The following is a 23018-nucleotide window of genomic DNA, read 5'->3' on the forward strand; positions in this document are numbered from 1 at the left end:
CTGTTAATCAAGTCCCACATACAAGCAAGTGTAACTAGGAAGTCTTCTGGCAATAACATGGAAAAGGCCATTTAGCTCAACTGCATATTCTCTTTCAGGTAAAAGCTCATGGTCCAGGTCTTCGAGGGGGTCTTGTTGGAAAACCAGCCCAATTTACAATAGATACCAAAGGGGCAGGAACTGGAGGTTTGGGTTTGACAGTGGAAGGCCCGTGCGAAGCTAAAATTGAATGTTCGGACAACGGCGATGGAACCTGCTCTGTCTCCTACCTGCCTACAAAGCCTGGAGAGTATTTTGTAAACATCCTCTTTGAAGAAGTTCACATTCCTGGTTCGCCCTTTAAGGCAGATATAGAAATGCCATTTGATGTGTCTAAAGTCATTGCCACAGGCCCAGGTCTGGAGCGTGGTAAAGTAGGCGAGGCAGGGCTGCTGAATGTCGACTGCACGGAAGCGGGTCCCGGGGACCTGCGGGTGGACATGGTGTCAGATACTGGTTCCAAAGCTGAGGTCCAGATCGATGATAACAAAGACGGGACCTATGTCGTTACCTACGTGCCACTCTCAGCTGGCATGTACACAATCAAGATGAGATACGGAGGAGAGCAAGTGCCTAAATTCCCAGCCCGGGTCAAAGTGGAGCCAGCTGTGGACACAAGCAGAGTTAAAGTGTTTGGGCCAGGAGTTGAAGGAAAAGGTGAGACTCACTGTTGTTACTGAATTTGTAGGACTTGCAGTCCTTTCCGTGTATTCTGAGCGTTGAAAGTTGTAAAAGCCATGCGTGTTTCCATGGTGATCCTTGGACCACAGGAGTCTCATGTTCCCAAACAAGCTGTTTATCATGCTGCTTCACCAAATGTTTTGTTGTTGGAATATATTGCACTTACTGAAGTGACTCTTCAAAACATTTCCTGTAGATGTCTTCCGAGAAGCTACAACTGAGTTCACTGTGGATGCTCGACCTCTAACGAAGGCTGGTGGTGACCACATCAGGACACAGATCATGAGCCCATCTGGCTCCCCCACAGACTGTCTCATCCAAGACAACGCGGATGGAACATATTCAGTGGAGTACACGCCATTTGAAAAGGGTAACCTTGGGGCTTGTTTTCTTTTACTTGAAAGGGGAAAACCAAGAGCAAGCAGCTCTTCTACCACTTTCATTTGGCAAACCCCTGAGGTCTGCCAGTAACTTGTTGGCATCTTTGCAAGAGGTCTGCCAGTAGAGGAGCTAATTCTGCAGGAAGTAGCTCTATTTTAACTTGAAGAACTGGCTTTTCTGGTAACTTGTCTTTAGAAGAACAGTTTGTAGATGGAATCTCAGTTACAAAACACTGGTGAAGTCTTGTGAAATGCAAGAGGAAACTTATCCATATACTGACATTTAAGCCTGTAGCATTTGTAGAGTTATGTGAAGTCATGAGCAGTTTTTGGGAATTGAGGAAATGTTTGCCTCTTTTTAACAGGTCCACACACAGTCAGCGTGACTTATGACGGTGTGCCTGTGCCAAATAGTCCCTTCAGAGTGAATGTCACAGAGGGCTGCCATCCATCACGTGTGAAGGCACAAGGACCTGGACTTACAGAAGCTTTCACAAATCAGCCCAATGCCTTTTCAGTTGTCACCAGGTGACGGGGCCTGTTTGATCTTGAAGGAATATCTGAGGAGGGGGAGGAGTGTAGTGGTGTGTGCAATGCAGGATGCTAAACTCAGTACAAATATTTATAAAAAGGCCAAGCTGTGTCCAGCTGATGACTGTGTGTGCTACCTCATCATCCAGTCATCCACTCTGCTCTGCAAACACTTGACGTTAGGGATTGATAGCTACTGAGAAGAAAATTCTTGGAAAATTTGAGTGAGGCAATGCTGACACAGCTTTGCATGGCAGCACATGCAGAAGGCTGAACATTGGAAGTCAGGATACCACATTTCCAAAAAGAATGAAAATGCCACCCCAGAGCATGTGAAGGCTACAAAGTTGCTTTAAAAGCAGGTGATTCTAACAATGTGTTTGTCTTGCAGAGGGGCAGGAATTGGTGGCCTTGGAATAACTGTTGAAGGACCTTCAGAATCTAAAATTAGCTGTAAAGATAACAAAGATGGGAGCTGCAGTGCCGAGTATATTCCTTATGTTCCAGGAGATTACGATGTTAACATCACTTACGGGGGAGAGCATGTTCCTGGTAAGAGCTCTTGCTCAGTGGCTTTCAGAAGAGAGATGAAGTCAAACTTTGGACTCAGAGTTCTCAGTTGGCTGCATCTCCCTTGTGCTGTGGGATGTTGATGTGATTTTGGCTTTCTGCTTTTCCTCAGAATTCAGGCAGAAAAGGGAGTGGCATTTGCTCAGATGGGTACAGATGAGTGGAACAGGAAAAGGAACACTAACCCTTTACAAATAACTGGTATTATATACAAGTGGTGTGTGATACTTTAGGTCATGAAAATAGCCCTTTGGTATGTGGATGCATTAAAGATCCTCTCCTGCAGTAAGAAGGGATGTTTCCTGTTGTTCCCATTCTCTTTGTTGACATACTGAACACAGTAAGATACAAGGAAATGTAGTGCCTCCATGATGCTTCATTTTCACTTCTGGTTTCTTTCATGTTTTTTTTTTTTTTTTTCCTGAGGTGTGAGAAGTAGATAGGTCACAGATGGTTGACACCAATTCTGTGAAACTGTAGAAGCACCATCATTACACTTCTGGCTTTTGCAGAAGCAGAGGGATAGTGTGGAGGCTGTGGGGTTGCAATTCCTGCCTGCTGCAGAGGGATAGTAATAAAAAAGCCTAAGGAAAGGTAGAGAAAAAAGACCTTTTGTTCTCTGTAACTGTTAACCTTGTGATGTTTAACACTTACCATGTCAACTTCCAGGCAGTCCTTTCAAGGTTCCTGTGAAGGATGTTGTGGATCCCAGCAAGGTGAAGATAGCAGGACCAGGTCTGGGTACAGCTGTTCGAGCCAAAATCCCCCAGTCCTTCACTGTAGACACCAGCAAGGCAGGAATAGCACCTCTTGAAGTGGTGGTGACAGGACCCAGAGGTGAGAACCAAAATATTCCATCTGGCTGTGCCCATAATTGTGTTTGGGCAGGTAACACGGTCGTGGCCCAGCTTGCAAAGGTGGCAATGCCACTTGAATGAGCATTTCCCTCTGCTCCTGTTCACGTGTCGTGTGCCCTCTGGCAGCTGACCCACGTCATGCTGTGACAGGAGAGCTGTGTCCTAGGCAGTGCTGCTTTGGTCAGTGTCTTTGACAGCTTTAGCCTAATCATCAGGGCTGGGAGAAGTGATGGGAGTAACCATTACTGGTGAACAATTGTGTGTTAAATTTTAGACATCAAAAAGTAAATCCAAAGGCTAATGTGTGGACAGTGACTTGGGAAACCTGAGTCAGTGGGTTGCAGGAGTCTCTGAATCATGGTGAAATTGCTTAGGGGTCCCCAGAGAGCAGCAAGGCCCTTTGAGTGATGGCATTAATGGTGCTTGCATTAACCTGGAAAGCAGTGGCACAGTATCTTGTCAGTGAGCACCTGTTGGCTGCAAGTCTCACCTTGCTGGGAGGCGAGAGCTGCCCTCCCACTGGAGTGTCAGGTCTTGCTGTGCAGGTGCCCTGCAGGTAACACTTCTTTAATTCTAGCGGATGAGACGGATTCCCAGGGATGGCGCTCCCCATTGAAAGCAATTTCGGATTTCTTTAAAGGTGGTCCAAAGGGTGACTCTGAGACAGGTTTGAACTCTCACTAACTACTGGCAGTTTTGGTTCTTGGAAATCCGGTTGGCAACAGCAAGAATCATCTGCAGGAGGGAGTGGGAACCCAACGGTGTTGCTTTTAGGCTGTGCATGGCAGCTATATACATTTCTTTTATGCTTGCTTTACTACTAATCCTTTCTGTGTTTTAAAGCCAACTTGTAATTGTAGACTGCTTTGTGTGTTGATCTGAACTGATATGTCACATAATCTGTTGTAGATTTAGCTTAATGCAAATTGAAATAATTGATTCTGCTTTCTTAGGTCTTTGGCAGCTTGCAGGGTGCTCTTGCCTAGGCAGCAAACCTGCCTTTCTAAACACCTGATTGTGAAAGACTCAGCTGGGGAATGCCACACACTAACTGGCTTTAGAGCTCAATTCTGTGCAGTGAATCCCAGTAATAATAAGTAATCTTGTAAATGACAGTTCAGACAATTATAAGCATTACTCATTTTCTGTCTTGAAAGATCTTCAGTGCACTTTTAGCATTTTGTCTTGACCTAGACTGTACCAAATGACAGATCTTTCTCCAGTATTTTCATGCTAGCTTTTGTTTACAGCAAGAAGATGGGAGCCCAGAGAGCAGTGGATAAAAAAATCTATCTCAAGTCAATGGCTTTGGATATAAAATAAGGGAAACTGATCATTGATCCATGCCTGTTGCTTTCATTTAAAAAAAAAACAAACTTGAAATTTGTTATAAATGAGCAGTCCATCTTGTAGTTTTGTGCAGCAAATGACTGTATTTTAATAGCATAGCTGAGAAAAAAATGTGTTGCTTTTTTAGGAGTTGTGGGACCTGTTAATGTGGTAGACAATGGAGATGGCACCCACACAGTGGTGTACACCCCTATGCAGGAGGGACCCTACATGATCACTGTCAAATATGCTGATGAAGAGATTCCTCGAAGGTAAGGTGAAAAGAGAAACCTTGGGAAACTGAAAAATTAACAATCCAGTGGTGTTCTCCCAGCACATAAGCACCATTCAAGGACTGGCTGTGGTCCTTTCTACTTAACCAGTGCAGATCCTTGCATGACTTCAGGGTTCAGTGGTGTTTTGAGCCCACTGCACCTGCAGCAGACAGTGTAAGAGGGCTGTATAGCATGTACTGCAGCAACTATCAGCCATTGACTTGGGAGGAGGGAAAATAATGGGTTGCTCTTTAAGTCCCTTCAAGGTGAAGGTGCTTCCTACGTATGATGCCAGTAAAGTGACAGCGAGTGGTCCAGGGCTCAGTTCCTATGGCATTCTAGCCAGCCTGCCTGTGGAGTTTGCTGTGGACACTAAGGATGCTGGGCAGGGACTTCTGGCTGTACAGATCACGGTAAGTAACAAAACCAAGCAGGAGAGGAAACGTGTTTTCTAGCTGGCATGAGTCTCTCCTTTCAGAAGTGTCCACAGCTTTATCCTAACATACCCAATGTCCCAGAGACTGGGCTGCTGACTGGACACTAAGGTCTGGTACAGGAAAGTCTTGCACTCTGCATTTTGAGAGTGCTTTTGCAAAACTTCTGTCTTAAAGTCATCAGATATGCTCTGTTTGGCTCTTGCCTAACCTTACACTCTGCAAATGCCCAAAATGAGATAAGTAATTTCTTGTAAGATTATGAAAATACTGGCATTTGAAATGGAGACAGTCTTCTAGCAGTGTTCAGCAAGGTCATGAGATAATGACCACTCTGAGCATCATGTTATGATAAATTACCACACACGTCTCCCTCAAGGTTGCCAGAAGTCATAAGTTGCTTAAGGAGGTACTGCAGGAATGTTTTGATTTATCTTTGTTACTGCTCTTTCCAAAGTTTCTGGTGCCTGGACTCTGTGGCCTCAGCAAAAAGGTGACTGGTTAGTGAACCATAAAGCACATAGCTGAGCTCTGGGATGCCTAGGTCATGGCATGCCTGGTTGTACTTGCGCTTCTGCATTCTTGCTCCTGTCCTGTCTCAATGCCTGCTCAGGTGCACCAAAGCAGTTGCCATTAATTCTGGTGTGCAAGTGTGCTCTTGAAGGATCCAAAATGCTTATCAGAGCTCCCAGCCTGGCTGGGGCTTTAAAGATCAAGTTCCACAAGTCCTTTATGGTAGAAGTGCACTAGTTGATCCTTCTGGCAGCATTTGTTTGCTTCTTATTCTGAGCTGTGGAACATCAAATGTTTCACAAGCCTTCCTGAAAGAAGTAAGCTCTTTCATGCTGTACCTAAAATCTCAAGTCCTTTGCAGCTTATACCCTAGGCAGCATTCAGTCATAAAATACAAAACTGAGTCAACATGTGATTCCCTATAAGCAGGCTTGGAAGACTTTCTAAAATGCTTTGTGCTTTGCAGCTGATGAGAAAAGGTAGTTGAAGGGGCTGCATAGCCCTGTTTTTAACTGTAGACTTTGCAGTGTGCCAGCAGCTGGATGCCTGATGCAGAAGGGTTGACAGCAGACTCCAGTAATGCTTCCCCCTGCCCTCAGACCTTTCAGGGGGCAGCTGCCCAAGGCTACCTAGTGCTTACTCAGGACAGAGCTGCACAGTGTGACTGCCCATTTGTGCCTCAGCATGAACTTCTTACAATTAATATAAAGTTCATTAAAATGGCTTGCTGGTCTTATAAACATTCTCATATCAACCAAAGATTAGTTAATGATAGTAGTGATTATTTTATAGTGGTCTGATATTTTTCTGCTCCTAATACTCTGTTTTGGTTACAATGTCTTTGAGCAAAATATCTTTAAACTTCAAAAAGCTAGAGTTCTATATCTGTTTGAGACCACCTAAGTATGGTTGTGAACAGATTTGATGTCCAGCTAAGGAATTTCAAAACCTTCATAGTGCTTAAATCTTGTGGTTTGCATTCCTCAGGACCAAGAGGGCAAACCCAAGAGAGTGGACATTAATGACAACAAGGATGGCACTTACACGGTCACCTATGTCCCTGACAAAACTGGCCGCTATACGATTGGCGTGAAGTATGGTGGAGATGATATCCCGGCCTCCCCCTACAGGATCCGGGCATCTCCAGCTGGGGATGCCAGCAAGTGTTTGGCCACAGGTGAGTGTTCAACTCCTCTTTTTGCTGTTGTTTGTTCTGGGTGTAAAGCTGCCTTCTGAGCATGGTACAGTAGATGTGATGGGTGCAGAAGATATGCTTGAGACTTGTGTAGTCTGGCTGCTCTTACAGAAGGGGTGTTCCTAAAGATAAAGAAGTGTCCACCCTGTGGGTGAGCAGGGATTTCTTGCAGCCTCTAGCAAAATCTGTCAGACTGCCTGGGATGTTATAGACAGCCAGATGCAACTGTCTGATGCTTATTTTGGCATCAACAAATCTAGCTGAGAACTTCAGTGAGGTTGATTTAAAAATAGCACATGTGTGTGTGTCCACTGGCCTGGGTCTGAACAGGATTTTGAGAAGGAGAGAACCTAAAGATAAGATATTACTATTATTCAAAAAATCATTGCCTTGGTGTAGGGCACTCCAGATTTTTTTTTTTCTGTAGGAGCACACAGGTTTTAAGGATGGGTATTCATCACGTGGCTTTGGACTGGTCACCATGGCGTGCTCCCACCTCCCAGGAGGCTGTGGCAGGGAGCAGAAGTGACAGGAGCTAGTTACAAGAATACCGCTGAACATTAAGTCCCTTGATTGTAGAATAAATAAATAAACTAGGCAAGGCCAAATTGAACAGGGAAACCTAATCTGTTGTTGTTGACCTGTGAGAGTGTGTGGGCATTGTGCAGTTAGAGTGCACTTGAAGCCTGTCCATGAGCTAGCTGCTATCAAGTTGTTTTAAACAGAAATACATTCCTGACACAATGGAAGAAAAAAAGAGATATCCTCTTTGCCTCAAAGTTTCTTTAAAAGATCCCTTAATGGGTAAATCTGATACTCTTCAAAGTAATGCAAGTCACAAACTATTGAAAGTAACTGAGATGGAGATTACTGCCAGATGCCAGCTAAAATTTCCCATTTCCAAGAAGTGCTTCTGATTCAGTGCTGTAAAGCTGAAATACAATCACTGTAGGAGTAAGTGCTGGAATACTGCCAATGTATTAAACCAGCAGGTTCGTTGCCAGTTCAAAATGAGCCATTTACCTGGTAACAAGTGAGGGTCAGAAGCAGGAGTATTCAATATGTACTACTGCAAATAAGACATAATAGTTCTCATTTAAACACAGTGTTCTTCAAGCTAGATCTGATTGCTACAATTTTGGCATTGTTGCATGATGTTCTTTTTTTGTGATGTGTGGCAGAACAATGGAAAATCATATGTGGATAATGGTGGAGAAAATGTGGCCATGGCTGCTACTGTGCCCTTTTAGAGCTGCTTACATAGGGAGGTTTATGTTAAAGCAGTGCAGCTGAGTTGCTGGCAGAAGAAAGTGCCTTTGGCTCTGCATAAAGAAGGAGGATGATAAGAGTATGGGTTAAGGCATTGCTTTCTTCAAACTTAGCTTTTTTTCCTCTCTGTTCCCATCCAGCCTCTCTGATTGCAGAGGAGAAGAACTGGTAGCCAGCTCTAGCATACCACTGTGCTGACCGGTTTTACAAATGTCCCTTGTTGTACATCTGCTCCCAAAACCATATCTGTGGTTTCCTGGGACCAATGTCTTGGTGCCATACTCCCCAGGCACCTCACAGATGATCTGCCTGGGAAAACTGTCTTGTGAACACTTTCTGTAATTAAAATTGCCTTGTAGGTCCTGGAATTGCACCCACTGTGAAGACTGGTGAGGAGGTTGGTTTTGTGGTAGACGCCAAATCAGCAGGGAAGGGAAAAGTGACGTGTACCGTCCTCACGCCAGATGGGACAGAAGCCGAAGCAGATGTTGTTGAAAATGAGGACGGGACTTATGATATCTTCTACACCGCTGCCAAACCAGGAACCTATGTGATTTATGTCCGCTTTGGTGGGGTGGACATTCCCAACAGTCCTTTCACTGTCATGGTAAGCCACTTCGGCTCCAGAAGTACCTCCCACTCAGATCCCTGCTGCCATGTTTTATTTAGCAATAGGTTAACTCTGTGTGTTTGTTCAGATATTTATTAGGCTAGCAGGAGCTAATGAATCCTCGTTCCTGCAGAGCTTATTTTGAGCAGGCAATACAGTTAAGTGAAGTGGGATAGAAGTCATCAGAGGATGAAGACTTGGCTTTTCTGAAGAAATTTGTTTTTCATTTCCTGACCACGTTCTAAATGATTTCCTGACCATGTTCTTTTTCTAAATGATATAAGGGTGGTTGTAATCAGCTTCTACAACTAACTATGTTGGTCATTGTCAGATGCAGTGCTCTGCCTTCTCTATCTCTCACTTTTTATTAAGTTGATCCCAAAATAAGGAACGGTCTGCTGACAGATCCCAGGGAAGCAGACTGTTAGCTCACACTTAAAAATCATTTTTAAGTGCTAGTTAAACTGTTACAGCCAAATTCCCCCTCCTTCTAATTATCTTCCTTTCTATGTGCAGTACTCCACATTTAGCAAACAATACCCCAGTCCCCTGAGAAGCAAAGTAGGTGCCTCTCAGGGCTTACAGAAGCCCTTCTTGTGAAGAACATCTCTCTGTGTTGGCAAAACAATTCTCACACTTGTAATCTCAGCCCAAGCAGCCTCTGGTGCATCTCAGTCCCTGAAATCACAGGGCTGTACTTGTACTGAGTCCAGATGGAGCTCACAGGCGAGTCCCTGGGGCCAGCTACTCTGGCTCTTCCTGCCTGTCATCCTGGCAGATTGCTATGGGTGTCTGAAGATTTCCTTGAGAGAAACTACTCCCTTGGTCACTGCTCAAGGTGCACCACAGGAAATGCCTCCTGAGGTCAGGGAGCCCAATCCTGAAATTCAAAATTTCCACTTCCTAGCTGACTGATACATTATGTGTTTGACTTGGGTGTCTCAGTTGGGGACAAGAGAACACTGAAACAGCACTTCTATTTTGCATTGGTTTTCTTAGTGGAGTCCATCCATGCAGAAGTTTCCAGTGGGTTATTTCATTAGGGTGGTTTGCAGTGGTGTAAATGGGCAGGAGGGGCTGGGATGGCTGAGCCTGGGGGAGCCCCCTGTGTGGGTGTCAGTCCCAGCCACTCGTGTTGGCTTAATGGGAGAGATGGGAATTTGCAAGTCGTGCTCTTGGCACACCTGGTGAGAAGAGTGGCTGTGCCAGGGGAGAATACATTTGGTGTTTTGATGACGCAGTCCCAGCTATGAATCAGAAAAAAGGCTTTGCTGCTATGGCTGGATGTGGGCTGGGTCATTCACCCAAGTGCATGAACCAGAGCAGCCTTCCCACAGCAGCCATCTACCCTGCCTCCCATCTGGCATGTCGTGCTGCACAGCACTCAGGGACTCTCATCTTAGGTTTAAACCTTTCCCTTCCTTCACTGCATCAGTCCCACCAGTGTTCAGGCACAGCTTTCCACTCCCCTCCCAAGCATGCAACAATGGCACATACTGGCTTTGTCCCTTTGCTGTGCTACTGGTGGCTTCCTCCAGTACCTACAGATAAGGGCAGTTTCCCAGCTTCCCTGAGTGGATCGGGGTCTGTGCTATGGCAAGAGGACTGGGAGGGCTTCACAGTGGGAGGAAGATGTTGAACTGGAAGGAGCAGTGTGTTCTGAACTGTGGAAGGTGCGAATGCCTCCATGCCAAAATAACATCTAATAACAACTAACCTGCCTCTACCCCTGCCCAGGCTGTAGATGCAGATGATGTCGCCGCACAGTCGCAGGAGCCAGTGGGCGCTTCCCCCCCCGGATTCCGCCCTTGGGTACACAATTTTTACATTTTTCAGCTCCCCATCTGTGTTCCATTTCAGATGACAGCCTGCTTCTTGGGACTGCTTGATCTCTCTGGTCATTGTGTTCATTCTTTCTGTTTCATCAATTGTTCTTGGGATCCAGACCTTGTTTTTTCTTTGCTGCTTGAAGGGAGTCTCCAAATAAACTCATGTAAACATGAAGAGGATCATTGCACCCACAGCTTCCACTTCTGAAATGTCTGCTGTTGGCAAAAGCACCCTGAGTGCACTGCTTTGTTTTCCCAGTAAAATCAGTGTCTTGAGTTCAGAGTCGCATTGTGAAACTTGTTTCTTTTGTCCGTTTTGTGTTGCAATCATTCTGCCCCATTTAAAAATCACTTTCTCTTCCAGGCCTTAAGCAACTAAATCCTTTCAGATGGAGCCACTTTGGGTCTTGTGTGCACTACATTGTCTTCCATCCCTTTGTGTTCCATTTTTATCTCTTACTTTTTTCCAGCATGTCTTCCATCTGCGCCGTGTTTGATTTGCTCTGCTCTGCGGTGTGGTGTTGTAAAGGAGAGCTTGGCCGGACACTGCTCTGGTGGAGCCCAGTCCTTGGCTGGCTGCAATAATCACCGCACACTCTCTTCTGCTTATGCTTGCAGTGGAGTTGCTCAGTGCTCATTTGGCTCACCAGTCCTTTTGAAGTGACCCATCTTTTTGCTTGCTTTAGGTTACGGAAGAAGCTTATGTCCCCGTTGGAGACATGAACGGCATGGGGTTCAGGCCCTTTGATATGGTTATCCCATTTGCTGTAAGGAAAGGAGAAATCACAGGTACCTGGAGTGCCTCTCAGGGAGATTGATGCTTTTTGTTAGCGTGTTTATCCATTTGCAGCTAACAGACTGGGTGGTCTAGACCACAGTGTGTGGGAGGTTTGTATCCTGCCAGCAATATAGCTGTTTAATTTCACATTGAGTGGCATGCGCTGAGGATGAGTAGGATATACCCCTTCAATGGTTTGAGTTAAGTGAGGGGATTCTTGGTGTGTTGCTGTGGCCTTCCGTGCCAGGCTGTGAGCTACTGCACTTTAGGGCCTATTGATGCTTTTTCCCTTCTGGAGCAGCTACATGCATCCAAGCTCCATTATTTATTTTCTGCAGATGCTATAAAGCAGTTAATTCTGCATTCCTGTTATACATACCTTCTTCAAAGCAGGTGACCCCTCTTCTACAGGTCTGGCAGCTGAGAGCATCGCTCCAGTAGCACCCTGGTTGCACTAAGCTCCTGCACACAAGGCCTGTGTCCCCTCTCCCCTTTAGTTCAGCAATCCCAACCCTTCAAGCTGGCCTGTCCCCGCTTGAGGAACAGTCAAACTTTCCTTTTCAAAAGTGCAGCAGAAGAGGGAGCATCTTGCTACGAGGTAGATCAGCGCTTTTTATGCAGCTTGCTGTGAAAAGCTCCATGGCTGCAGCAAACAGCCCTGCCTGTAGAGTTTGTAAGGTCACAGGACTGTTTGCCAGATGTCTACCACTGCATTGTATTCATGTAGCTTAAGCAGAAAACATGTCTGGTTAGTGTTCCCATTAGTCTCCTATTTGTGCCTGTGGGTAAGGAATTTAACAATTTAAAATGCTTTTCTAAAATGGCTAGACAATTCTCTGTGGGTGGGAGAGGGGAAGCAGGCAGCTTCTCCTTCTGTAACTCCCATGGTGGCCTTTTGTAGGTGAAGTACACATGCCCTCTGGAAAGATGGATACACCAGATATCGTGGATAATAAAGATGGCACAGTAACAGTGAAATATGCTCCTACTGAGGTTGGGCTCCATGAAATGCACATAAAATACATGGGAAATCACATCCCAGGTAAGTCTGACAAAGCAGGCGATGCAAATCTGAGTGCAGAGTCCTGCTGATGCATCTGCTCCCTGGTGAGGTTCTGTAGCTGAGTCATGTGTGCTGTGGAAAGATCTGCCCAGGATATTTTACCATTCAGCAGCCCTTTCTCTGTAAGCAGTCCAGAGAGAACTAAAGCAAAGGAGTAAGTGCCAGCACATATGAGCTTCCATTGTGGTTTAATAGTACCAGCCAGGCTTAAAATGGATTTTGGTTTTGGGGAAACTAGCTTTTGTGGCATTTTATTATGAAGAAGAAACATACAATTTTCTAACTACTAGTTTTTCAGGTTGAAATTTACTGCCATGGTGCTCAGCAAAACTACTGGTTACAGTGTGTGTTTATCCTTAAAACTGCATTGGCAAAAAATCTCAAAACTGTGGTGAGAACTGATTGGTTGAAATACTATAGTTACTCTTTCCATCTGATTGCAATAAAATAAAACACACATGCATATTATGCTGAAATTTTTCTTTTTTCCTGGCTGCTTCAAAACAAACAGAAACCACTGCATTTCATTCCATTTCTCTTTTGTCCTTGCTTCACCAGCTCCCCAGTGGAAGCACTGCCTCTCCTGGAGGCTGTGGCTGCCCTGTGGTTCTCCAGGCATGCTGGCTTTGGGGGGCTGGGCAGAAAGGGGCAGACCTGTAAAGGGATGTGTGGCTATGAGACAAAATACCTTCAGCACTGCCTGAGAGGGGCTGCTGGTTCTGTTTGTACAGAAACACAGCGTAACTTAGGCTGAAGTAGGGAGCTCAGTGATGTGATGCATGGTGCTGCTTCAGTCTCTTCAGCACTTCATGGGTATAGCACCCCCATAGGTGCTGACCTGTCTGCTATATTGGTTCACTAAGACCATTACCCTGTGCTGGGATAGAAAGATGATGTGCCACAATGTTTCTTTCTTGAAGGTTGTCATGAATCAAACTTTTTACTGTCTCAGCTGCAAAATCTAACTTTGGACTGAAGAGCTATCTGTGCCTTTTTCTGAAACCATTATTGGTTGTTAGTGACTACTTTTTGTTCTTGGGCACCAGCTTAGCTAATCTGAGGCTGGCAAATACATTTTTGGATACCCTTCAAATTTGCTTGTGCAGGTTGATTGAGTCAGACAGTGTGCTGTGCTAGTTCCTAATCCTGGGCTACCAAAATTCAGAATCAGTGCCTGAACTGAAAGCCTGATTCTGAGTCATGTTCTGATTAAATGTGCTAAAAATAAACTTGCAGTGAACAAGACCCTTTATAACATCATTTAAGCTTATCTCTGGTAACTAGAGTAACACTTACTCTTCCATTACTGAATGTGGCACAAATTGTGGAAAAGTGTCTTTTGAGGATGGAAATGGAGGCTTATTTGGTTTTGAAGTGCATTACAGTCACAGTAAGTTTTTTCAGGTACAACATAATGAGAAGGACATTCAGGAACATGGGTATCAGTTCTTGTAGTCCAGACCACTCATCCTTAAAAGTGCTTCTTTTCGGGTTTTTTTCCCTTTAGAGAGCCCTCTGCAGTTCTATGTCAATTACCCCAACAGCGGCAGTGTGTCTGCTTATGGGCCTGGCCTCATTTATGGGATTGCAAATAAACCGGCAACTTTCACCATTGTCACAGAAGATGCAGGAGAGGGTAAGTCAGTTCTTTGAACCCATCCTACCCTAAACGAGGAACTTCTTGGTAGTGTAATGCACATTGGCTTTGATTTGCATTCATCTGTCCAACTATGAATCTCTGTGATGTGACACAAATGACCTATGCAAATATCAGGCTGTAATTTGCAGTAAAAACTGGTTTTATATACCTTCCTGAGAGCAGTAGAGGTACCCTGTGGTACTGGTTGCAAATTATTTGTTCAGTTAAAAATAAACTGAAGGCAGCTTAAATCTAGGGGATGATGACTAGGTGTGGAATCACTGTTTGGTAAATCTAAAAACTGAATAGAACTGTGGCCATAGTGGGTTGGTCTGAGCTGCTGCTATCCTCTGAAAACACACATTTAAGCTCCGTTTTTAGTACCAGGTACTGGATATTTCTCTTTGGACCAAATCTTTGGACCTGGTGTTCACAAAGATTTACAGAAGTGCAACTCTACTTTTTTCCTAGGTGGGCTGGACTTGGCTATTGAAGGACCTTCAAAAGCAGAGATCAGTTGCATTGATAACAAAGATGGGACATGCACAGTCACATACCTGCCTACTCTACCTGGGAACTACAGCATCCTGGTAAAATACAATGACAAACACATTCCAGGCAGTCCATTCACAGCCAAGATCACAGGTATAAAGTTTAAACTTCTGGAAGCACTTCATATTAAAAATTAACCTCTGATAGCATGGGGAACCTGGTTTGTGGCAGGAATTTGAAGTCCTCTGACTTGTTCTGCACTTAACCTTGTAATGTTTTGTGACTCGTTTCTCTTCATGTATTCAGATGATAACAGAAGACGGTCTCAGGTTAAGCTTGGTTCTGCTGCTGACTTCATGTTGGATATCAATGAGACTGATCTCAGTCTCCTAACAGCCAGCATTAAGGCCCCATCTGGTCGTGATGAGCCTTGTCTTCTGAAGAGGCTGCCCAATAACCACATTGGTAAGATCTGAGAGATTACTGTAATAGTCTTTACTCCAGTTTGCTTTGCTTTGTAAAATGACTGACTTCTGTGCTCCTTCCCAGAAGAGTGTTGTCAAACCAAGTAGTTGATAGCGTTTGCTACACTTGTCCAAAGACAGAAAAGTATGAAGAGTGGCCTCTTGTCTTAGCTTGCATGTCACTTGCCAGGTTGCAATTGAAGTGGGTTTTGTCAGCATATATGGCCTTGTGGTCCACTTGAGAGCAACGCTTCAACAAGAGTAAAGAGACTGCTATTCCAGTATTTCATTTATTGGTGTGATTAAGGCATTTAAATCAAGTATAACATGAATAAAAACTGAATAAATTTCTCATATTTCTCTGCTTTGTAGGCATCTCATTCATTCCACGGGAAGTAGGAGAACATCTGGTTAGCATCAAGAAAAACGGGAGCCATGTACCAAACAGCCCTGTAACAATCATGGTGGTCCAGTCTGAGATCGGGGATGCCAGACGGGCAAGAGTTTTTGGACGTGGCTTGGTAGAAGGACGAACCTTTGAAATGTGTGACTTCATTGTAGACACAAGAGATGCTGGTTAGTTCCCTCACAAAGGGAGCATGAGATGCTGTGAGATATATATTGATTCTAGACAAGAGCACTGCCTCCGTCAGAGTGCAAGCATGAGGCCACAAGCTGCATAGCAGCAGCGGCCATTAAGCACAGTCATTGTTGTCAGTTACTAACCACAGACAGTGCTATTAACTTAGAATATGCTTTGTAAGGTCCTGGCACATGTCTTTGTTAAAAGTAACAGGGACTGTCACTGAGGTGATGCTGGCTCTAGTATCATTTGGTATTGCAAGAAGGAAATGAGGAAGATGCTTGTTTCCCTATTAGTTTAATGTGGAGCCTTGGATAACTTCTTAGCTTGGTAGATAACTTTTCAACATTATTGAAAGAAAAAGGGATATAGTCAGAGAATTTTAGGAGCTGAATGTATGCTATGTCTCTGACTGATTAGGAGTGCAGAAATGCCATTAAGGCATCATGCAACTCCCTTGTGCCCATTATGATACAAACCTACTAACTAGCGCCTGCTATGGGTTTGGACTATTTTCTGTCAGATTTAGAGTAGAGCTTTGGAAATTTGAGGCTAACTTATCTATATTGTAGGTTATGGTGGGATCTCACTGGCAGTTGAAGGACCCAGCAAGGTAGAGATCCAAACTGAAGATCTAGAAGATGGAACTTGCAAAGTGTCCTATTTTCCAACCGTACCTGGTGTGTACATTGTGTCCACTAAATTTGCAGATGAACATATTCCAGGTAAGCAGAAGCATTGGGCAAATTTTTGATTAGTACAACAGAAGTCTTACTTGGCTGACCACTGCTCTGGAACTGGGGTTGGGCTGTGTGATCTGGCTTGGATTGTAAGTCCCAAAGATTCAAGGAGGTTCTTCCCAGGCAGCAAGCATCCAAAACTGTTCTGGTTACGTGCATGTATTTGACTTGGGCCTGACTGTTAGTTGGGTATAAAAGTTCCCCTATGATTCCCTACAAGTCAGAGGTAGCTTTCATTTCTGCCGTCAATGGTATGTGTATTAAGCAGAGGAGGAATGACTTGCTGTGATACTTACAGGCAGCCCATTTAGTGTGAAGATAAGTGGTGAAGGAAGAGTTAAGGAGAGCATCACACGAACGAGACGGGCTCCTTCTGTTGCAACAGTAGGAAGCATATGTGATCTGAACCTAAAAATCCCAGGTAAGCAACAACATCCTTATCCCCAAAACCACAGCTTGTACTTGTATAGCATGGGGTACTTGAGAAAGGGAAAATACAAATTTCAGTTTTGTAGGACATCCTCATATTAACATAGCTTAGGGAAGAAACATTGGTAACGCGTCTTTTCAAACCATTAAAAATAAGCATAACCATGATCAACACATGAAGAAATAAATACTGGTGAGGCTGTAATTTAATTCATTCTGTGTACAGCCTGCTGGAGAATGGGCTGCACAGCTCACTTTAGCTCCAGGGTTTTAAGATTATGTTGGCTGTTAAATGTTTGTACTGCTGTCTGGAAACTGTGAATCATGTAGGCCAGGCTTAGCTGGCTGCACTTATCCAGCCACTTCATGTGCCTCTGTAGCACCTGGGAAGCTGCAGCTGGCCAGAAGCACACAGATAGCTGTGTGCCTCTTCTGTTATTTGTACTGGGTAATCACTTGAGTTCAGGTCTTGCTTTGTCACTTTCTAATCTGCATTTTTTTATTCTCTTGCTAGAAATTGATTGTGCTGATATGACAGCTCAGGTAACCAGTCCCTCTGGGAGAAACTTCGATGCCGAAATTGTAGAGTGTGACAAAAACACCTACTGTGTCCGCTTTGTGCCACAAGAAATGGGGGTCCACACTGTGGATGTCAAATACAAAGGGCAGCCGGTGCCAGGCAGCCCCTTCCAGTTCACCGTGGGGCCACTGGGTGAGGGAGGAGCCCATAAAGTGAGAGCTGGAGGCCCAGGGCTGGAGCGTGGAGAGACAGGTGTTCCAGGTGAGTCCTCTGCTCTCCATGGGCTCCAGAATCTGCTGTGTGCAGGTCCTGCAGTGCAGTCTTTTGGCTAGCAGGAGCCTCCTGGAGAAACTGCTAAGCAGTATGTCCCAGGATGATGGGATGAGCTACCATTTTTCAAATACGCTCAAGTGGGGAACTTTACAGTCTGTTAGGAGGAAGCTGCAACCCAGCAGCAGCAGCAAACTTACTCTCGTGTGTGTTCTTGTGTACTTCAACAGCTGAGTTCAGCATATGGACACGGGAAGCTGGAGCTGGAGGGCTGTCTATTGCTGTAGAAGGCCCAAGTAAAGCAGAAATCACCTTTGATGACCATAAAGATGGATCTTGTGGTGCATCATATATAGTTCAAGAGCCAGGTATGTACTGAGACCAAATCACATGGAAACAACACTGTGACTTTCAAAGAAACTAAGAACACTCACTGCTTCTCTTCTCTCTGCAGGCAACTATGAGGTGTCCATAAAGTTCAATGATGAGCACATTCCTGAAAGCCCCTACCTGGTTCCTGTCATCGCCCCCTCCGATGATGCTCGCAGGCTCACTGTCACTAGTCTTCAGGTGAGACATAAGGAAACATCTCTACAACTTACCACAGAGACTGATTTCGTCCTTGTTCTCCAAAACCAAAATGGTTGTCCTTTCTTCTAAGTAATAGCCTTGTCTTGGTTGGTCCTTGTTTTCAAGCTCAGCTTGCAGCCAGAGAGATTTTTGGCAGCTGGCCCCTGGGTAACTCTGGCTAGCCAGAGTTCAAAGGCAGAAGGCTCAATCGAGACTGTTACAAGTGATAACACTTGGGAATTAGGAATAAGAGGCTCCAGAAATAGCATTGGAGGAGCTAAGACATGTTTTCCATGCCATTAGCTAGGGGAAGGACAAGGAGAACTGAAGCTCAGAGGTGAACAACCAGTGATCATGCTGGGACCAAGTTCCTCCTTTGGCACATGCATGAAGAGCTGCATTTCCATGGGTGAGGTAGCACAGAGCTGCATGGCTGGGACATCACTGCAGCCTGGCCAGGCAGACAGAGGTGGCCCCACCATGAGGTCAGGGTACTGATTTGCTCTGGCCGATGCCACAAAACCACAGAGTCACAGCTCAGATGATTCATGAAAGGTAGTGAATCTCAGAGTGAATCACAGCTTTGTAGCTGGTCTGGGCTCATCTGGTAACCTCACCATGTAATTTGTGTATGTGTGTGGTTACAGGCATTAAAATATAAGTAACATTAAAGGCCTGACTGAAATCTCCAAAGCCAGAAGCTTGGATGTGAGACTGAGAATCTGTGTCTAAATATACTGTATCTCAGTCCTCCTTGAGTGGTGATTAGTACTTCAGTTAAGGCTTTTTTTGGTTATGTCCCAGCTGTGATCCCCAGGAGTTTGCCTGGGCTGCAGGAATTCTCCACCTCAGCTGTGTAAATGAACCATGACAGCCTGATCTGGTAGTATCTCTTCTACCCAGGAGTTACAAGGGCGTTAATTAGTCACTGTGGTATTGATGTTTGCCTTGTGTTTCATTTAAAGACTCTTTGACAGGAATACTCACTTCAGTTAAGTCCTGGAGAGGCAGATAAAGCTGAGTATTCTGTAACAGAGTCCATTGTGCAGCATCAGCCTCCAGTAAACCCACATCAGGGATTTGTTTATACATTGTACCTCAGTTCTACTCAGTTGCATTTATTTCCCTCTTCAGGATTTAGTTGAAAACAAAATGAGGTAAAGTATGTTAAGTGTGAGATATTACTGCTGCATAGCTGCATGGGCTGTGCTGGTCGAGGACCACTGTGGCTCAGATGTGGAGCTGCCTCGCCTTCCACCAATGGCCTGACAGCACCACAACATCTGCTTTCGTGTTTTAAATTACTTTCTCATGTTTGAGACATCTTTGGGGGTGGTATTCTAAATGCAGCCTCTTGTGGCAAATATAAACATGCATATTACTCTTTCAGACATTTGGGTTGTAAGAGGCTTTTCCCTGAATGAATCTGGAATGAGTGAATGGGCTGAAAATGGAGCTATAGCTTAAGCATCCTTTAAATCAAGTGCCTGAATACCAAGGACTGACCTCAGTGATAATGGGTGACTAGTATTGTAAACCTGCCTCTCTTTGATGTGGTGCAATTGTCTGGCTTCCAAAAACAGTCTGTCACCATGGGAAAAGTCAGCCTAGCCAACCTAAGTGACTCCTCAGTGACCCACCCTGTAAGAGGGAGAGAGCATCTGATTTGAGCGTTAATGCAAGTCCCAACTTTGTACCTTCTGTTAAAATCAAAAACCCCTCATGCTGAAGTGGTTATTTCCCTGCCACAAATCTTGTGCTGTTTGAATTTGATAATCTGACTGTTGCATTCTCAGGAGTCTGGATTAAAAGTTAATCAGCCAGCATCCTTTGCTATAAGGCTGAACGGGGCAAAGGGCAAGATCGATGCTAAAGTCCACAGCCCCTCTGGAGCTGTCGAAGAGTGCCATGTGTCTGAGCTGGAGCCAGGTGAGCACAGCTTGATGATGATAAAACAATTGCGTGACCTCCAAAGCACTTGCTGCCGCACAGGGAATTTGGTTCCTTTGGCTTATGAATAGCGTGTCCCAAGGATGAGCATGTTGCTTGGAAAATTACTTTTTGGTGTCAAGAGCTGTTTAATCAGGGTTATTTCCATATTTTTCCATGAACTGACTGAACCCCAGCTTGTGTAAGATTTAAGTCTTGGCTTGCCAGTGAAGGTACAGTGACATTAGTAATAAATTAAATATGATGTGGTTGTTGAATTTAACCAGAAAAGACGTTCATTTCTCAGAGCTGTGCTTCGATCTTTGACTAATAGTTTATTTTTAACTCACACTCACTCCTTCACATGAAATGTCAAGGAAGCTGTATATAAGCAAACACTACAGAAAGCTCAACACCTGTTTCAGCAATGAGCTTTTCTTTTTCACTTGAAGTCTGTATGAGTTATGGTCTGTACTATGAACAAACAGCAGCTGTCCAGCTGGGGGAGATCAGTCCCGCCTCTGAGTTAACACGCAATCAAAAATGTGTAATATCAGCAAATTGCTAAATTACTTCATTAGATAAAGGTGTGGTGTCAGAACAGCACACAGCTTGCTGGTAAGATTTGGCTTGCTCTGACCAGCTGCTTTTCTTCTACACACGGCTCCCTCAGCTGCCGACAGATTGGGCTGTGATTCAGTTTTCATGTTTAGTGTGTGAGTGAGGCAAATAATCCTCAGACTAGATGACAGTTGAGATCAGGTCCTAGTGAACAAGGTGAAAGCACAAGCTGTAAAACCTTCTGTGATACATACAGCATTTCCCTGTTTAAATACAAGTTTAGCAGCTCATGTAGCTGAGTTCACTTAAATTGGGGCCAAAATATGTCAAAGGCTTTCAGAAGCTCGGATTGCTAATGAGCCCTGCGTTGGGTTTAGCTGGTGGTTCATGGTTGGATTGTTGCCTCTGGTTTGTCAGAAGAGCCCCTTCTCTGTTGCAGATAAATACGCCGTTCGGTTCATCCCCCACGAGAACGGCATCCACTCCATCGATGTGAAGTTCAACGGGAGCCACGTGGTGGGCAGCCCGTTCAAAGTGCGCGTGGGCGAGCCTGGCCAGGCGGGCAACCCTGCCCTTGTCACAGCCTACGGATCCGGCCTGGAGAGCGGCACCACGGGTAACCCTTCTCCTGCAGACCTGCTTGCACTTGGGCTTTGGGACGTACAGAACCTATTTCTAGGCATACTTTTACATGACTTCACCTGCTAAGGCAGCTGAACTAACCCACATTCTCTGCTGACCTGAGTGCAGGCTAATTTTGCTTTCTAGCATGCTCATGTCTTATAACCATCACTCACAAGTCTGCAGCCTATACTGAGCCGTAACACACTTAAAACTTCTGTAAATCAGTAACTGCAACATGCATTCACTGAACTGCTGGTTAGCAGCTGGGCTACAGCTCTGCTGGTTAGCTTAGCTCCACGTCAGTGGTCCCTCGAGCTCCAGAGATGCTCTGGCTCCCTTCCACACATGAACACGATGTCTGAGTTGGCTGTCTAGAGATGAAAGAATCTTGTTTATCTTGTGTTAATTAAATGGGTATGAGGGTGTTAGCTTCCCTTTGGTGCTTGCACCTCCAAGAAATCTCAAGTGAAATGCAGTAGGGAGGAGGTGGGTTGTTCTGTTGGAAGTGTGCTATTCATGCTCCAGATGCAGTGTGAACAGTCTCTTGGAAATCTGGCACCTCGTTGTCTGCTGTGGCTGTCCCATCTGATAGTTCTCAAGTCAAGAATGTAGGCTTTAGGGTTTGTTTTTTCATTTCTATGATTTGTGGCCTTAGTAAGTACGAAAACATTCCAGGATATGCACTTTGATTTATTTGTGTTCTTGCTCAGGCCACACACACAGGTAAATAGCACAGTAAAATGATTATTTTTCTCTCCTTTTGTAGTGTAAGGGAATAGGTAGTTCGTTTTGTCCTATCCACTGCTGTCTCCTGTGGATTCCATCTCATACCTCTTTTTCTCCTTGTGAAAAAAAAAAAATACTGCAGTTATTCAGTCAAAGCTTCTGCTGTTCTGGAGGAACCAAGCAGTTGGTTTTGGAAACATGCAGATACACTCTATAAAATAAAGATGTAGCTTGAGCTCCTTTAATAGGTGGAAACAAAAGCACTCATTAATACCCACCAGTGATGCATCAGGGACAGGGGAATATTTCTTCATCTGTAAAGGTGCTTGGGGTTGTTTTTAATCTAAATAGACTGTTAAATTTCAGCAAAGCTGCTCTGTGCCCCGTTGTTGAATCCTGGCCCCTGCCAAAAGCGCAGTGCCCTGGGAGCTGCTGAGCAGCGTTTCAGAACAATGACCCAGTGTAGGGGTTTCAGGGGCTGAGCACCTGAACCGTCCCCCTGGGAGGGCTGAGCGTCTGCAGCCTCCAACAATGCGAGCCTTCATCTGGGCCACAGGAAAGAGCAGTGCCTCTGGAGCAAGAGCTCTTAGCGAGAAGCTGTGAAGCTTGCTGGCTTTGGGAATTAACTTCTCTCCAGTTGAGCAGGGCATTGCGGGCTGAGGCCTGGCCCCCCGGGCCAGTGGTGCCAGGGGGATGGGCTGCTGGAGCACTGGAAAATGGCATAATCCTCTGTGGGAGCTGGGCTCTTCCAGCATTGCAACACAGCAGCCTCTTTTGTGGGGAGGCTAGAAACTTCTCCTGAATTTATTCCCACGTCTTCATGCTCCCATCACAGCAGCAGTAAACTTTCCCATGGCCATCCTGGTTTTGAGTGTGCCTGAGCACTTTATTCCGCCTCAACAGTGTCTCATGCAACAGCCCAAAGATCATAAATATTTGAGGCCAGAGTCTGACAGTAAATTATTTGGGGGCTGAAAGCCTTACTTAATTTTTTCTTTTGTTGCTGGCATTGTCATTGGCTTAGTATTAGCAGCAATAATTCAGCTGTGTTAACCAGATGCTATAATTAAACAAGCTTTTGTTTCCACAAACTGCTTGGAGTGCTGTTGCCGAGCAGT

At 44.9% G+C, this 23018-nt stretch overlaps 1 protein-coding gene across 3 annotated transcripts in view; it reads left to right on the forward strand.

Annotated features, from left to right (window-relative positions):
- FLNB (filamin B) overlaps positions 1-23018 on the forward strand; it is a 69793-nt gene that overhangs the window by 43512 nt on the left and 3263 nt on the right. For 2 of the 3 annotated variants that reach the window (XM_068201899.1, XM_068201898.1), the window contains exons 21-43: positions 99-696; positions 917-1090; positions 1466-1628; positions 2023-2183; positions 2871-3038; positions 4536-4659; positions 4919-5075; positions 6597-6786; positions 8433-8680; positions 10421-10495; positions 11199-11301; positions 12192-12332; positions 13861-13989; positions 14464-14637; positions 14791-14949; positions 15321-15524; positions 16104-16256; positions 16570-16692; positions 17215-17481; positions 17721-17858; positions 17945-18060; positions 19857-19989; positions 20990-21166. In XM_068201899.1, coding sequence (XP_068058000.1) covers positions 99-696; positions 917-1090; positions 1466-1628; positions 2023-2183; positions 2871-3038; positions 4536-4659; positions 4919-5075; positions 6597-6786; positions 8433-8680; positions 10421-10495; positions 11199-11301; positions 12192-12332; positions 13861-13989; positions 14464-14637; positions 14791-14949; positions 15321-15524; positions 16104-16256; positions 16570-16692; positions 17215-17481; positions 17721-17858; positions 17945-18060; positions 19857-19989; positions 20990-21166 — 4075 coding nt within the window. The remainder of the gene's footprint in view (positions 1-98; positions 697-916; positions 1091-1465; positions 1629-2022; positions 2184-2870; positions 3039-4535; positions 4660-4918; positions 5076-6596; positions 6787-8432; positions 8681-10420; positions 10496-11198; positions 11302-12191; positions 12333-13860; positions 13990-14463; positions 14638-14790; positions 14950-15320; positions 15525-16103; positions 16257-16569; positions 16693-17214; positions 17482-17720; positions 17859-17944; positions 18061-19856; positions 19990-20989; positions 21167-23018) is intronic. The other variant, XM_068201897.1, reaches the window with a different exon arrangement.

This window comes from Anomalospiza imberbis, chromosome 11 (genome assembly GCF_031753505.1).
Source record: "Anomalospiza imberbis isolate Cuckoo-Finch-1a 21T00152 chromosome 11, ASM3175350v1, whole genome shotgun sequence".
Lineage (NCBI taxonomy): Eukaryota > Metazoa > Chordata > Aves > Passeriformes > Viduidae > Anomalospiza > Anomalospiza imberbis.